Source organism: Pan troglodytes, chromosome 9 (assembly GCF_028858775.2).
Source record: "Pan troglodytes isolate AG18354 chromosome 9, NHGRI_mPanTro3-v2.0_pri, whole genome shotgun sequence".
Lineage (NCBI taxonomy): Eukaryota > Metazoa > Chordata > Mammalia > Primates > Hominidae > Pan > Pan troglodytes.
In genome coordinates, this window is record NC_072407.2 from 5232688 (window position 1) to 5248543 (window position 15856).

At 55.4% G+C, this 15856-nt stretch overlaps 1 protein-coding gene across 11 annotated transcripts in view; it reads left to right on the plus strand.

The window, feature by feature from the left end:
- Positions 1–13981, plus strand: part of AP2A2 (adaptor related protein complex 2 subunit alpha 2) — an 88727-nt gene extending 74746 nt beyond the window's left edge. For all 11 annotated transcript variants that reach the window (XM_016920088.4, XM_063783695.1, XM_024346878.3 and 8 more), the window contains 8 exons: positions 3331–3497; positions 6752–6834; positions 9533–9622; positions 11017–11140; positions 12104–12220; positions 12332–12401; positions 12741–12875; positions 13606–13981. In XM_016920088.4, coding sequence (XP_016775577.1) covers positions 3331–3497; positions 6752–6834; positions 9533–9622; positions 11017–11140; positions 12104–12220; positions 12332–12401; positions 12741–12875; positions 13606–13683 — 864 coding nt within the window. In that variant the 3' untranslated portion in view covers positions 13684–13981. The remainder of the gene's footprint in view (positions 1–3330; positions 3498–6751; positions 6835–9532; positions 9623–11016; positions 11141–12103; positions 12221–12331; positions 12402–12740; positions 12876–13605) is intronic.
- The last annotated feature ends 1875 nt before the right edge of the window (positions 13982–15856 follow it).

Here is a 15856-nt window from a genome sequence, read left to right on the forward strand (position 1 = left end):
TGCCTTTCCCACGAGAGACAGTGGCTTTATCTTGGTGTCACATTGGCCAAAATGTCTTTTATTTAACATCATAGATGAGGCCAGGACATTTTACTTCTTCCGAGCATCCTCTCTCTGCACACAGCTCCTTGGGGGAGGCTGTGGTGTGCGTGTCCCCGGGTGTGCTGGGGAGCACAGGGGTGTGGGGATCAGAGGCTGCCTGGCCTCACATGCAGGAGCCTGGGGCCCTTGTAGGCAAAACCTTCACCCCTCAAGTTGTCCTGCTATTGGAGGGAGGAGGTGAACTGGTGTGGCCCAGGAGCCAGGCCTGCTCCCTGAGGAGGGTCTCCCAGGCCTGAGAGGATAAGGAAGATGAAGAACCTGAAGTGGGTGTTAGGACCCTACTGTCCTGGGGCCTCGCATCTGGCCTCGCTGTTACAATCTGTGGTAACGTTTCAGGTACAAATGCCTTTACTAGGGCAAAGGGCTTTCCTACTTTAGAAAGCAGTTAAAAGCCATAGATGGCTGGGCATGGTGGCTCACACCTGTAATCCCAGCACTTTGGGAGGCCGAGGTGGGCGGATCACTTGAGGTCAGGAGTTTGAGACCAGCCTGGCCAACATGGTGAAACCCCGTCTCTTCTAAAAATACAAAAATTAGCCAGGTGTGGTGGCATGTGCCTGTAATCCCAGCTGCTCGGGAAGCTGAGGCAGGAGAATTGCTTGAACCCAGGAGGCGGAGGTTGCAGTGAGCTGAGATTGCACCACTGCACTCCAGCCTGGGTAACAGAGTGAGACTCGGTCTCAAAAAAATAAAATAAAATAAAATAAAAGCCATAGATGTGTTTGAATCAGTGCAGGAACCAGGGTAACATCTGTGACGAGATGCAGAGGAGAAACTGTCTCCATTTGGGCTGCAGGTGCATGGCCATGGCCAAGGCCGATGGCTTCCCACGCAGCTCACAGCTTTGTCAGGCTGTGGAGGCCACAGTGTTGGCGGGCGCTGTCCCCGGCGTAGGGAGCAAAGCGCCGCCTTCAGATGGTCTCATTGAGACACGCCTTGGATATTTTTGGGACTCTTCTCTGCCAGCTCCTCTGTGACCTCCCACCCTTGGAGCACATGAGACCCGTGTCGTCTTCTCTTGCAGAGGTGCTCAGTCACAAGAGCAGAGCCTGGGAGCCTGCCCCGTTTCTGACTGCCCCCCAATCCCCATTCTGACTCTCACCCGCCCCCATTCTGACCCCCCGCCCCCATTCTGACCTGCACCTTTTTTGCATAACACACTTTGTGATGCCTCATTTATCTTTGAGTAAAGTTCATATATCACAAACCCACACGTAGTTTTTTTGAAAGTGCAGTGTGACACCTTAACTTTGCATTAATGTAAAATGGCATTCAGGTGGAGTCTCAGATAATTACAAACTAATTTTTTACCTTCTTAGATGTCCAGTGGAACATTCTAAAGTTACTCAAGACGAATCTTCAAGTCAGGGTGTCTTGTGTCTCTGTTTTTTGCCTGTGAAATGCCAATATCCTTGTGATAGTCAGAGCCCTCCACATCTCCAGAACGCTCTTAGCTGGGTGGGGGGTTTCTCCACCAAGAGCCCCTGGTGTATAGTGTCAAAGTGTGAGTGTTGCCAGGCTGTAGTTCAGTGGTATGATCTTGGCTCACTGCAATCTCCGCCTCCTGGTTTCAATTCTCCTGCCTCCACCTCCTGAGTAGCTGGGATTACAGGCGTGTGCCACCACACCCAGCTAATTTTTGTATTTTTAGTAGAGATGGGGTTTCACCATGTTGGCCAGGATGGTCTCAATCTTCTGACCTTGGGATCTGCCCCCCTCGGCCTCCCAAAGTGCTGGGATTACAGGTGTGAGCCACCGTGCCAGGCCGGGTATCCTTTTTATAGGGAGCATCTGAGTCCCTCTGGTGCACAGGCTGCTGTGGGGCAGGACCCGTGGAGCCCAGAGCAGGTCTGAGCTCCCAAAGTCAGGCTGCTGGGGCATTGCTGGGGAGCCTGCTGCCCTGTTGGATGGGTGAGCATGCGATGGACTGAGCTGCTGCTTGTGCCCTGTTGTGAGAGTTTAATCATGAGATCATAGGCGCTCTTTCCTTGTGCCTTTGCCCCAGGATCAAAGAGCAATTACTGGGGCCGGGTGCGGTGGCTCATGCCTGTAATCCCAGCACTTTGGGAGGCCGAGGTGAACGGATCACCTGAGGTCAAGAGTTCGAGACCAACCTGGCCAACATGGTGAAACTCTGTCTCCACTGAAAATACAAAAATTAACTGGGCGTGATGGCGGCCACCTGTAATCCCAGCTACTTGGGAGGCTGAGGCAGGAGAATCGCTTGAGGTGGAGGTTGCAGTGAGCCCACACCATTGCACTCCAGCCTGGGCAATAGAGTGAGACTGTCTCAAAAAAAACAAAAACAGAGACAGTCTCTTGCTTTGTTGCCCAGGCTAGTTTTAAACTCCTGGACTCAAGCAGTCTTTCTGTCTCAACCTTCCAAAGTGCTGGGATTACAGGTGTGGGGCACCACGCCCAGCCAAAAAGCAATTATTTTTTAAAAGTATCTGTTCTGTAGACTTTTAATGATTAATAATGATTTAGTAATAATTTAATGATTAATAATGCACCCGAGTAAGTTATTTGCTTTTTCATCTTTGGAAGCTTACTTTCTTATTGGACAGTTGGCAGTAACATGCATGATCTTCTTTCTTTCTTTCTTTTTTTTTTTTTTTGAGATGGAGTCTCACTCTGTCGCCCAGGCTGGAGTGCCGTGGTGCGATCTCGGCTCACTGCAAGCTCCGCCTCCCGGGTTCACGCCATTCTCCTGCCTCAGCCTCCCGAGTAGCTGGGACTACAGGCGCCCGCCACCACGCCCGGCTAATTTTTTTTGTATTTTTTAGTAGAGATGGGGTTTCACCGTGTTAGCCAGGATGGTCTCGATCTCCTGACCTCGTGATCCGCCCACCTCGGCCTCCCAAAGTGCTGGGATGACAGGTGTGAGCCACCGCGTCTGGCCTTTTTTTATGTCTTTCATGGCAAAATTTTTTTGAGAATTTTTTTCATTCAAATAGCATTTGTGAAAAAATGTAGGGTGCCTTAGTGAAATTATGACTGATGTTTTAAGTGCAGTTATCTTTAGGCTGGAGTCTGGGATATACTCAGGAAGTGGCTGTTAGCCCTGACTCTCTGGTCACTCACTGAGTTGTGTGCCGCCTGCCCCAGCCACTGGGAGTGCATGGATGCCAAGGGGGTGCCATGGGGGAGGACGTGCAGGCGTGAGCTGCCTGGGGTTGGCCAGGCCGGGGAGGCTCTCTGCTGATGCTCTCCTTCCTTCTCTTCCAGTCTACGCCTTCTCCGTCGGCAGACCTGCTGGGTCTCGGGGCTGCCCCCACTGCCCCCGCGGGCCCCCCACCCTCCTCCGGCGGCAGCGGGCTGCTCGTGGACGTGTTCTCAGACTCGGCCTCTGTGGTCGCGCCTCTCGCTCCTGGCTCCGAAGACAACTTTGCCAGGTAGTCAGGTTTCCTGAGTCCTGCAGACAGGCACGGGGCTGCCGTGCCCCCTGACTTCCGGTGTGGCAGCGGCCAGCTGGACAGAGGTGGGCCGCGGAGTTTACCTCCCAGATTACTGCCTGGGGGAGAGAGCGGGAGCTGCTGTGTTGTGGGTGGGTTTGCTGTGTCACTCCTCTCACAACCTTGATTTATATGGACTGCAGTGTTCATTACTCTCAGGAGGAAAAGGAGGACATGAAAGAAGCACACTGTCTGGGTGGTGGTTGTGTCCTGTCTGCACGGTGATGTCCGATCATGTTTCAGCTGCTGTTTGAGTGTTGATAAACACACTTTGTAGCTACACGTCTCCTCTCTTCGCCTCTTTCCTGTCTAGTTGGGCTGCTTTTCATTCTGACTTAAGCCGTCTTGTCTGTGTCTGTCCTGGAGGCCCGGTCTCTTGTCCTTGAGTTGCTCACTTGCTAAGTCCTTCTGTGAGGCCCACCCTGCTCACGCCTTCGGCCTCCACCCTGTGGTTCCCCCTGAGGGCAGCCTGTCTTTGCTGCTTGTCCTGCTCTAATTTCTGTCCGGTGCCTGGGCACCTCCCGGCTCCCCATGTGCAGTGGTCTCTGCCAGTGTCTCCGTGGTCTTCAGATCGTCGGTGCTGACCACTTTCCCCCACACGTGCTCTCCCCAGCCCTCTCTGCGGGGCTCATCAGCTGTGCATTCCGCTTACTGGCTGCTCTCAGCCATCTGCTGTTTTCATGTCTGGCCGGAGGTCTGAGGTGCCCCGTTTCCCGGAGTTGACGCCCCTCCCCTGCTGCCCTGTGGGGTGGGAGCGCAGGTGCCGGTTTCTGTCCCAGATGGAGGTTAGAGAGCCTTTGAGGAATGGCCTTTTGGCCCCCCGTTTTGAAGACTGTAATGGAGTTCTGGTGTTTTTCAGTGTTTTTCAGTTCTTTGTATTCATGTTGCACGTGAGTTCTGTTTCCTGTTACGTGTTGGGAAAGGACTTAGGAGAGGCAGGCCGGCGTGGTGTTTGGTGCAGGTCGCCGCTTGGGCTGAAAACAGTCTTACTGCTCTTAGAGTCGCTGTGTTTGAGATTGAGAATCCAGGTTGCAGGGCTCTGGTGGTGGCTGCTCCTCAGTGTCTTGGTGGCAGGAAGGGACCAGGGGCTGGGCAGTCCGTGGCAGCCATGGCCCTTCCCTGCTGGGCGCTGCCTGCCCTGTCTCCATACGGCTGTGCTGGGAGCTGCACATGGCCCTTGTGCACACCTCACATTGGGTGGCGCTGTCTGCAGCTGGCCAGGCCTCGGGGCTCTTGTGCATGTGGCCGTCTTGGCTTTGATCTGGCTACAGAGGGTCATCAGGTGTCTGCATGTGTTTGGTGTAGGATGGAGGCACAGAGTGCCTCAGGGCGAGCCGGCTGTGGTGGCTGCTGGCACACGGCTCACAGGACAGGGCGGCTGCATTCTCATGGCCTTGCAGAGTGGTTTGCATTTTCCCCAAAGATTCCTCCAGGCCAGGTTGTAGTTGGGATGACCCTTTAAAAAGCAAGAACCAAGCAGAGATACTGACCACAAGGACCTCTCTGTCACGTCATGCGTGATCAGTCAGAGCCCCTCCTGTGTCCTTGACAGATTTAACTTTAAAGTGGCTTAGTCCAAACCACAAGTGTGAACTCCGTGGCCCCTCGTGTGGAGTGCCTGCTGGCTGTGGGCGGAGATGAGTGTGACAGATTTTACTTTAAAGTGGCTTAGTCCAAACCATGAGTGTAAACTCCGTGGCCCCTCGTGTGGAGTGCCCGCTGGCTGTGGGTGGAGCAGCGACCCCGGGGTGCAGTGAGCACGTGGACCTCCCCCTCGGCTGGCTCCTCCTGTTAAGCAACCTCTGCTTTGTTAGCCGCCTGCTGTGAGCAGTCCCGGGTGAAGCCCAGTAGACATGTTCCAGGCTGTGTTGTGGATCACTGTCCTGTGTTGTGTGTGTTGCTTAGACCACACTTGACTTTTTGAAGCTTCGCGTGTGGCTGGAGCCGGACCAGCAGCCTGCCGGGCTGTGCAGGGGGCGGCTGTGGCCTCCAGAGGTGTGCGCAGGGACTGCTGCCTCAGCGGCTCTCGTGGCCGTGGCAGGCTGGAGTGGGGCATTGCGTGGCGAGCAGCGCCCTCCTGGCCCCAAGAGCGAGCCGAGGGCCGCCCATCACTGCCCCTTGCCGTCTGTTGCTGCTTCGTCTGTCTTCCTGGCCTGGTCTCCATACAGCAGGATGCCGATGAGAAGGTTGGCAGCACTCAGACCTTCCAGGGTGGCAGCTGTGGTGCAGTTAGTGGAGACTGGGTGAGCACAGGAGTGGCTGACCTTGATCGCCGCCACGTCAGCACAGGTGGAGGTGGAGATTTCAGAATTAGGCTGCTGCCGTGCAGCATTTGCTTCTTAGGCACTGGGGTGGGTTGGCGGGAGGGGGCGGTGCCATGACCTCCTGCCTCCCCACCCTGTGGTTTGAATCAGTGCCACATCCATCTCTGTGCTGGGTTCACCCAGGAGCCCTGTGCCACTGCCCCGCCTCCCTCTCCTCTCTTTTGGATCCAGGTCACTGTGGAGTTACAGTTTCCTAGAGGAGGTCAGAAAACTTGAAGCTCTTCTGAGAGAAACACAAAAGAAAGCTAACCAACGCTATTTTATTTTCCCCTAATTCTGTGTAGTGTAGATAGGTGCCCTGTGGTGAGCAAAACCCTGGGCTCCCTGTGCAGTGTAGACACTAACCATGCATGGGGCAAGAGGAGAGGCCAGAGGGGAGATGGGGGCGCCCAGGGCCCTGCAGGGCTGTGCTGCTGGTGGGTGGATGGCTGGGTGCCCGTGCGTGCGTGTGCATCAGCGGGGAGCAGCCAGGCTCTGATGGCGAGGCCCTCGCTGGGTGGAAGCTCAGCACCCGTGTTGGATGGAGTCTGTGGTGGGGCCAGAAGCTGTGTGCGTGCCTCACGCCTGTGTCCCCTCTGGGGCCGTGAGAGGCCGTTCCATGTGGACCAGCACGTTCCTGAAAAGCAGCTGCACCAGCCAACTTCACAGGTCTCGCCGGGGCTGTGTCCGTGTCCCTGCGCCCTGCTCACCGTCCTCCTCCAGTGGCTGTTTGTCAGGATAGTCCTTGCAATCGTTTTCCACTTTTTTCTTCCCTTGTGTGCCATAGAGGGTTTTCTGGCCTCCTCGTGCTATGAGTTTTTTTCCAGAACAAACCCTTGTGTTTTCTGCAGGTGGCTTTGAGTGACACATATACTGTCCCTTTTCCCCTAGGTTTGTTTGTAAAAACAATGGTGTGTTGTTTGAAAACCAGCTGCTTCAAATTGGACTTAAGTCTGAATTTCGGCAGAATTTAGGTATGTGTTTTAATTACTTAATGAAACTGTCTCTTAGAAATATGGGAAATTAAGAGAAAATATTTGCAAATCATATACTTATAAGGGATAGATATCCAGAATATAAAAAGAACTCCCATAACTGAGTAAGAAAGCAGCCCAATTAAAAAATGGGCAAAAGAACAGCCTGGGCAACACATCAAGACCCCATCTCTACAACCAGAGGGGGTGGCGGGGAGGTGGGGGTGGGTGCAAAGTTGTTGAAAAGACGACATTCTCCAGGGAAAATACAGGAATGCTCAATAAGCACCTGAAAAGATGGACAAAGTCATGAGGGAAGTGCCAATCAAAACCACAGTGAGCCCCTCACCCCGCCAGGATGGCTGTTATAAAACAAACAGGTAGCCTGTGCAGTGGCTCACGCTTGTAACCCCAGCATGTTGGGAGGCCAAGGCAGGCAGATCACTTGAGGCCAGGAGTTCGAGACCGGCCTGGCTAACATGGCGAAACCCTGTCTCTAATAAAAATACAAAAATTAGCTGGGTGTAGTGGTGTGTGCCTGTGGTCCCAGCTACTTGGGAGGCTGAGGCAGGAGAATCACTTGAACCTGGGAGGCGGAGGTTGCAGTGAGCCGAGATCACGTCACTGCACTACAGCCTGGGCAACAGAGTGAGACTGTAAATAAATAAATAAACAGACTGGCCTGGTGGCCTGGTGACTTAGGCCTATAATTCCAGCACTTTGGGAGGCCGAGGTGGGAGGATCACTTGAGCCCAGGTGTTTGAGACCAGCCTGCACAACATTGTGAGACCCCATCTCTACAAAAAATGCAAAAATTAGGTAGATGTGGTGGTGCACACCTGTGGTCCCAGCTACTTGGGAGGCAGAGGTGGGAGGATCACTTGAGCCCAGGTGTTTGAGGCTGCAGTGAGCTGAGATCTTGCCACTGCACTGCAGCCTGGGCAACAGAGCGAGACCCTGTCATTCATTCATTCATTCATAAATAATGCATACATCAAAACAAACCAAAAAGGAAAAAGAGTGTCTGCAGGGCGTGGTGACGTTGGAGCCTTGTACGCCGCTGGTGGGAATGTACAGTAGTGCGGGCACTGTGGGAAGTTCCTCAAAACACAAAAGAAGATGGAATTACTCTGTGACCCAGCAGTTCCACGTCTGGGTACAGACCCCAGAGAATTGAAAGCTGGGTCTTAAAGAGGTACCTGTCCACCCATGTCCATGGCAGCACTATTCACAATCGCCAAAAGTTAGAAACAGCCCAGATGTTCATGGGTGGATGACTAGTTAAACAAAATGTGGTCTGTCGACGCAGTGGAATATTATTCAGCCATCAAACGGCAGAAAGGAATGAAATTCTGATGCATAAAGCAGCACACATGCACCTCGAGGACATGGTGCTCAGTGACACGGGCCAGACACCTGGACAAATCCTGTGTGGCTCCATTCGTGCGGTCCCTAGAGCAGTGACTTCGTAGAGACAGAACGTAGCTGGGGGATGCCAGGGCCTAGGCCAGGGGGATGGGGAATTGGTGTTTAATGGGGACAGAGTTCCGTTTGGGAAGATGAGAACGTTCTGGAGATGGTGGTGGCAGCAGCTGCACAGTGTGGATGCACTTCCTGTGCCCTTGTGTACACCTAAATATGGCTAGGAAGGTGAATGTTAGTGTATTTTACCACAATTTTGTAGAAAGACATAAAAAAGCCTTTGAGTGTAAAAAAAATGCTGTGCACGGAACCCTGTGGCTGCAGGGGCCCTGGCTGCGGACCTGCCTCCTCTCAGCGCCTGCCTTGAGCCTCCTCAGGACTGCTCTCTCTCTCATCTGTGAGAAACACAGAAAGAATGTGAAAAAAGAGAATTAGTCCTCTGCCCGCCAGGGATCTGTTAGAAAAGTGAGGGTTGTCCGAGTAATTCTTGTGGGAAATGCTGCATTGAAAACAGATGGTGCTTTTAGTCCTGGTTTAAGTTTTTAAGCTCTGGGCCATGATAGCTTCACTAGGTGTTGGTTTTGGGTTTTTCAACTGTGGGAGGAGTGATGCCAAACTGTTTACTCTTTTCAAAATATTTGAGATTTCCTTTCTGAATTCAAGGGGTATACAGATGTTCACAAAGATTTTTTATTGTGATATAAATAAAAACAGCGACACATCCTAAATGTGCACCTGTGCCGTGGCTGAGCCGCTGCAGTGAGAGCTAGTGTGCAACACCGGTGCTGTGCTGGACGCATGCCCAGCCGGGTCCCCTGACAGGAGGCAGCCGGGGCCGGTGCATGTGTTTGCATGTTGCAGTCATGGGGCGGGGCCGGCACAGGCCTGTGTGATTGTGGCGTCCCTGGAAAAGATGCTTGGCAGGCCCCTCCAGCTGTAGCCCAGCCTGCAGACGGGGCGTTCTGTGGGTCCTTCCCCGTGCATATGCGTGTGATCTCATCCATCCCGTGTGGGTGCGCAGGAGGGGCCGAGGGAGGAGGGTGCTGGAGGGCGGAAGTTACCTCTGACTGGAGGAGATACCCGGCCCCTGTTACCAACACTGGTGTGCTCGTTCTAAAACTGGAAAAAATTTGTTCTTAATTTTAACAACAGTCATACATCACAACAGTGAACTTAAATTCAGCTGAAGATTGTGGGGGGCTCTTGTTTTTCAGGGTAAATATTCAGGGTGAGTGTGAAATGGTGTGTGTGAAAAAATTGTTTTTGTTCCTTCTAGGTCGGATGTTTATCTTTTATGGTAATAAGACCTCCACGCAGTTCCTAAACTTTACCCCAACACTAATCTGTTCAGACGACCTTCAGCCTAATATCCTTGGCTTCATTGCCCCATGCCCGCAGACAGCATAATGTGGGGCTTAGAGGAGGCTTTTGAGGAAGATTTTTGGTTTTCTTATTTTGTTAAAATAGCAAGATAATTCCAGATGCTATATGAAAATCAGGCAGTCGTAATCTGCCCATGGTGCTGGGCAGCAGAAGGAAAACAGGCAGTCTTCCATATTGGAGAGCCAGCTTTTGATCATGCACCTAAAAATACTGTGCACGTGCCTCCTCCCCTTCCATCTGGCCAGTGTGAGTCCCTTTCCTTTTCAGCTGCTCTTACTCTCCTGTGACGTGATCTTTAAACCCCTCCTCTCCGAAGCCTCACAGAGCTGCTGCTTGCAGAGCGTGGGAGGCGCTGGTGGGGACTGCAGCGCGGTGCGCACCCCAGCCGAGCTTGTGTGTGCTTCTGGCAGAGCTTTTAGACTGAAGATTTTCCCTTCGTAATGCCAGAAGCGTTCCTAGAACTTCCCCAGCTAAAACAGGGAGACGCTAACGTCTCTACCTCTAAGGATAGGCCCGCCAAATAGAGTTAGCGTGAAGACCCCAGCTTGACCAGAGATGGTGACACCTGGGGATTTATGGTCAGCGACCTCAGTGAAGCAGCATCCTCCTTGCCACTGGCTGGTCTGTTCATTTTAACATGAACATGTTTTAATGCAGACTGTTCAAGCTGTTTCAAAACAGTCATTAAAAATACACATGTAGGAGCACCTGTATTAAAGACTTTGTTTGGAATCCAGAGTGGAAGCTCTGACTCCTACTGCGCCCTTCTTTAGGGGTCTCTCCCTCGGGGTCCACTTGGCTCGAGGCGGCAGCGAGCCCAGCAGCTGAGTGGCCGGCGGCACACGACCCAGAGGGAAGGAGAGGCCTGCACCCCGCTGCCTCCTGGACCCAGCTTTGCTGCTGTCACTGTTTCTTCAGGAGAGGCTGTAGGCAAACCCTTGTTTTCCAGCATGAAAACAACCCTGGTCCCAGCAGGGCAGGCTCTTTTCTGCGTCTCGCTGTTTCAGGAGCCTGCTATTCCTGGGATTCTTAAAGTTTTCCTGCCCTACTAAGCACCAGTTTCTGCTAACAGTGACAAAAATTGTGTGTGTAAGACCCAGAGCCGAGGCTCAGAGTGAAAACAGACAAGTAGTATATAATCTAAGTGACTTTTTAAAATGGAGGAGCCATTCTGGAAGCGTGAGAAGTAGACAGTGTTTTGAGGATTGTCTGGGTGGAAGGGCAGGGCCGGGCGGTGTGGCCGCCCTCGACCCGTAGCTGGTGGTCCTGGAGTGTGGTGAGTGTGCTCGCCTCCACGGGTCCTGCTGGGGCTCTAGCCCGGCCCGTTTCCGCTTCTGCCACTGGGGCTTGCTCAGCTGGATTCCTTAACGCACGCACACCTGAACCTGCAGACCAAGCCCGTGGACCCGACCGTGGAGGGGGGCGCGCAGGTGCAGCAGGTGGTCAACATAGAGTGCGTGTCCGACTTCACGGAGGCGCCAGTCCTCAACATTCAGTTCAGGTAAGAGCCGCCTGTGCGCCCCGGGCCGAGGGGTGTGTGGGCACCTGAGCTGTGTGCCTGGGCTCCATGACTGTGCCTCCGTGTCCTTCCTGAGGGGACCCGGGGTGTGCGGGTGCTCACGGTGCACGGATGCAGCCTGACCTGTTGCTGCCCCCGGCTCTGCAGAGCGCAGGAAACAAGGGGAGGCGGAGCCCCGGGCTCCGGGACGGCAGGTAGCAGCTCCCACATGGGGCCTTGCTAGGAGTTTTCTGGGCACTCTGGGGCCCACCTCCTGGGGTGGCAGACAGCCAGGGCCCCCGCGCCACCTGCCCGGCTTGGTACCAGACGACAGCTGCGGGGTGAAGCCGCTGGTTTCCTTCGGCCCCCTGGCCTGGGGGGTGCGTGTTTTGCTCAGTCGAGCTCAGATCATACCACTTTGCTTATTTTTTAAAAGCATAGGATTTTCCTGTTGCGACTCTTCATTACTCTCACTTTTCAGTGACTACAAATAGCGTGGATACAGTCAGCCCGTCCCCTGCTGGGTGTCTGCAAGGTTAGGAATGTTGAGAAAAGCACACTTTCTAACATTAAAAAGACAGAGAACTTAAGATTGTATACTGTAGAATTCGGGGACATAGACATGCAAATTTTTGTTTCATTCTTTGTGCAAATGCCTTTGCCTTTTTAAAGAAAAAACATCACACTATTTGCACAGACTTGGAGTTCTGGGAAACAGATGAATGGGGAGAAGTGAGGCACAGGGACGTCCTGCCTGAGTATGCGGCCCTGGCCTGTCCTCCTGTCTGTGGGTGACACTGGACACTGAGCCACACACGATCCGTGGGGACTCAAGGCTCGGCCCCCCAACCCGCTCTGGTGGGTGGCAGTAGATGGGGACGCTTCTCACTCCAGGCTCTTTCCCGGTCCCTGGGGCTCTCAGAGGAGTAGCTGACTGTCTCTTTCTGCTGCTGCTGCTGCTGGCAGGTATGGGGGCACCTTCCAGAACGTGTCTGTGCAGCTGCCCATCACTCTCAACAAATTCTTCCAGCCGACAGAAATGGCGTCTCAGGATTTCTTTCAACGTTGGAAGCAGTTGAGCAAGTGAGAAACCTGTTTCCTGTAGGGGTCGGGGGTGGGGACGGGGCTCATTTGAAAAGGTGGGCTTTGGTCTCTGGCCTGGCTGAGAACACTCGCCTTTGCTGTTTCTCACAGTCCACAGCAGGAAGTGCAGAACATCTTCAAAGCAAAGCACCCAATGGACACAGAAGTCACCAAAGCCAAGGTAGCACGTCTGGAGGGACGGCCCCAGGGGACACGCAGCCTGCGACCCAGCGCCAGGGTCTGGAGGGACGGCCCCGGGGGACATGCAGCCCGCGACCCAGCGCCAGGGTCTGGAGGGGCGGCCCCGGGGGGACACGCAGCCCGCGACCCAGCGCCAGGGTCTGGAGGGACGGCCCCGGGGGGACACGCAGCCCGCGACCCAGCGCCAGGGTCTGGAGGGGCGGCCCCGGGGGGACACGCAGCCCGCGACCCAGCGCCAGGGTCTGGAGGGGCGGCCCCGGGGGGACACGCAGCCCGCGACCCAGCGCCAGGGTCCTCATTCTCCTGTTTCTTTGGACAGATCATTGGATTTGGTTCTGCACTTCTTGAAGAAGTTGATCCTAATCCTGCGAATTTCGTGGGAGCTGGAATCATCCACACGAAAACCACCCAGATCGGATGCTTGCTGCGCCTGGAGCCGAACCTGCAAGCCCAGGTCAGGCCCTCAGGAAATGGCTGAACACACTTGAGTTGCTTTTTATTCTGGCACAATGTACGTGGTGAGATGCGTAGCTCTCTAGTGCAGTTCAGTCAGTTGTGACAGATGTTGTTTAACCACTGCCCTGTCAATACATGGTTGCATCCCAGCCTCCCCGCAGCTGGCCACCGTGGAGCATCATCCCTAGTGCAGTTCAGTCAGTTGTGACAGATGTTGTGTGCCTGTTTAACCACCACCCTGTCAATACATGGTTGCATCCCAGCCTCCCCACAGCTGGCCACAGTGGAGCATCGTCCCACCATGGAGCAGCCTGGCCCTGGGCGGTGGCTCTCCCAGCTGTTCCTCTCTGTCACCACGTTGTTCCTTCTCACCACGTCCCGTTCTGTTGACGGACACCTGTCTCCGTTTCACTCGGGTGGCACCCAGGAGTGCTGCTGCCGCCCAGGGCCTGTGTGTGGTTAGTGCTGCAAGAACGTCCCACAGCTTCTCCAGGTGGCCGTGCCACTTCGCACTCCCGCCAGCTACGTACGAGGCGCCAGGCGCTCCCATGCCAGCCCTCAGTTTTCATGCTGACAGTGTGTGTGGTGCTCAGGCCTCTGCCGAGCTGTGGGTGCCTCCAGAGACTGGTCCCTGGGCGTGGCCCACAGGGTTCTGCATGGCGGATCCTGGACCCGAGGGCTGTGTGAGCCTCGGCGTGCCCGCCAACCTGCTGTGCTCTCTGTTTCAGATGTACCGGCTCACGCTGCGCACGAGTAAGGAAGCCGTTTCTCAGAGATTATGTGAATTGCTCTCAGCGCAGTTTTAGTCCTGAGGATGGAAGACCAGGCTCGTGTGTCTTGCGTTGTCTTCGTCTGTGCCGTTTGTCTTCGTGGCCATCCTGCAGATGAGCACCCTGTGTCCAGTGCCACAGCACAAGGCGCCTCCCCGCCCCGCCGCCCCAGACCTCTCCCCTTTGGGCTGGACGGGAACACACGTGTGTGGCTCAGGAGGAAAAGCTCAGCCTGGACTGTGGCAGCCACGGCAGAAGGTGGATCTTGGGATCAATTTTTATAAAAATCGAGACAGTTCTGTGGTTAAATCTACAAATTAAAGGGAAATTAGAAGTTGGCGTGAACGTGGCGTTTGTGGGAGTGTCACTGAGATGGCCCGTGCTGCCGCCCACCCCGCCTCGGAGCCTCTGGGAGCAGCAGTGCCGCTGTGCGTGGCGTGGGCTGAGCCTTGGTGTGTGGCTGTCCTAGTGGCCGCACACCTGGCGTCGTCCTGGGCCCTTGGGAGGAGCACAGCTGACCCTGGTTTTGCTGCAGTCCCAGGTGGACTGTTTTCCCAGGCAGGATTTTAATCTAGAACTTAGAAACGTTTGTATTTGTAATGACTTCTGGCAAAAGCACATGTCCTGGCCGGATGTAACTGTTCTCCTTTCCCAGCTCCTGTTTGTGAAGGGCGTGTGTTATGCTCCTGCAGTCGCCGAGGCCTTGGATGTGCAGCCAGGGGAGGAGCGTCCTGCCGGCCCCGGGGGGCCCCCAGGACTCCAGGGTAAAGTGTGGGCCGGTGGCGCAAGACTCAGAGGTGTGCTCGTCTCTTTCCTGTCAGAGTGGGCGTCCCCAGGCCACGGTGCAGGCCTGAGTCCTTCCACCGGCCCCGTCCAGTCGTCCCTGGAGGGGCTGTGGAGGAGGGACGCCTCTGTGTGGTCAGGAAGTGAAGGGGCCATTGGCCGCATGCCGTGTGCCACCTGTGGCTTGTGTCTCACCTGTCATCTGGACTCAGCACCCAGGCTGCACGTCTGACACCTGAGAGGCGAGAGAGTGGGGCCGGCCTAGGAGCCAAGGCTGGGGCCCTGCGCTCTGTCCCCAGGATGGTGGCCTTGTTTGTCCTAAACACACCCAGCACAGGTTCTGGCTTCCTGACATGCTGTGGAGGCAGGGAGGGTGGGTGGCCACACGTGCTTGAGGGTTTTCACCCTGGCCCTCAGTTGCCTGCTGTGCGGGTCCCTGGGGCAGCTGCAGGGGCTCACGGACCCATCAGGGTCTCCACAGCTCCCCTGCAGCGTGTGCACCCCACGATGTCTGCGGCTCTTCTTCCGGCGTGTTGGGCTTTGATCACAGCATAGCCACGTCAGTGGCGTGCGCCTCTCGCACAGGCCATAATGGGTCTGGCGGTGCCAGGTGTCGTGACACGCCGTGCTGGGCTTGTGCTGCAGCTGGGTGCTGTGGCCCTCATTCTCATGTTCCGGCTGCTGGGCAGTGCTCTGCCCGTGTGCTGCGCCTGCAGGCCGCGTGTGCTGCCGTGGATCTCCTGCATCCCTTGACCCCTCCCGCCATCAGAGGAAAGGCTGCTCCCCGAGGCACCGCTTCCCTGTGCGGCGCTGCAGAGGGGCCCTCAGTGTGGCACTCCTCGTCAAAGAAAAATAAAGGCTAGAACTGCACCCCGGATCGTGCACTTTCTTTGGGGGGAAAGCATCCCATGTAACCCTCATAGCTCCCCGGGGGTCGCGTGAGGAACAGACCCCAAGGTCCCTGACCTGTCCTTCAGCAGTGGGCTCACGGGCAGCGGGCATCAGAAAGTGACCTGCCCTTTGCTCCGCCGGTTTGATTCTGGGTGTGTGGTGGAGCTTTTTGGGACTCAGGTCATGCGGGAACCCCTCCAGCCTGGCCGCAGGGCTCCCCGCTGTACAGTGTGTTGAGGTGCAGCCCAGGGCTCCTTCCTGGGGAACGGGAGGCCCCGTGGGGATCCTCCAGTTGATCCTACCACAGATGGTGCAGAAGGGGCTCTCGGGCAGATGAGGGTGGCCCCTGGAGGACGGTGGGCTTCGCCAGAGAAGGAACAGTCCTAGTGGAGGGAGGGCAGGGGCCCAAAGCCAGAGGCAGCTTCTCTTACCAGCCCAGACCCTGCTGGGGGCAGCCCTGCCCAACTGCAGATCCCAGGGGCCCACAGGGTGCAGATGTGGGTCGGGTGCCTACTAAGGGACTGGGGAGAGGCAA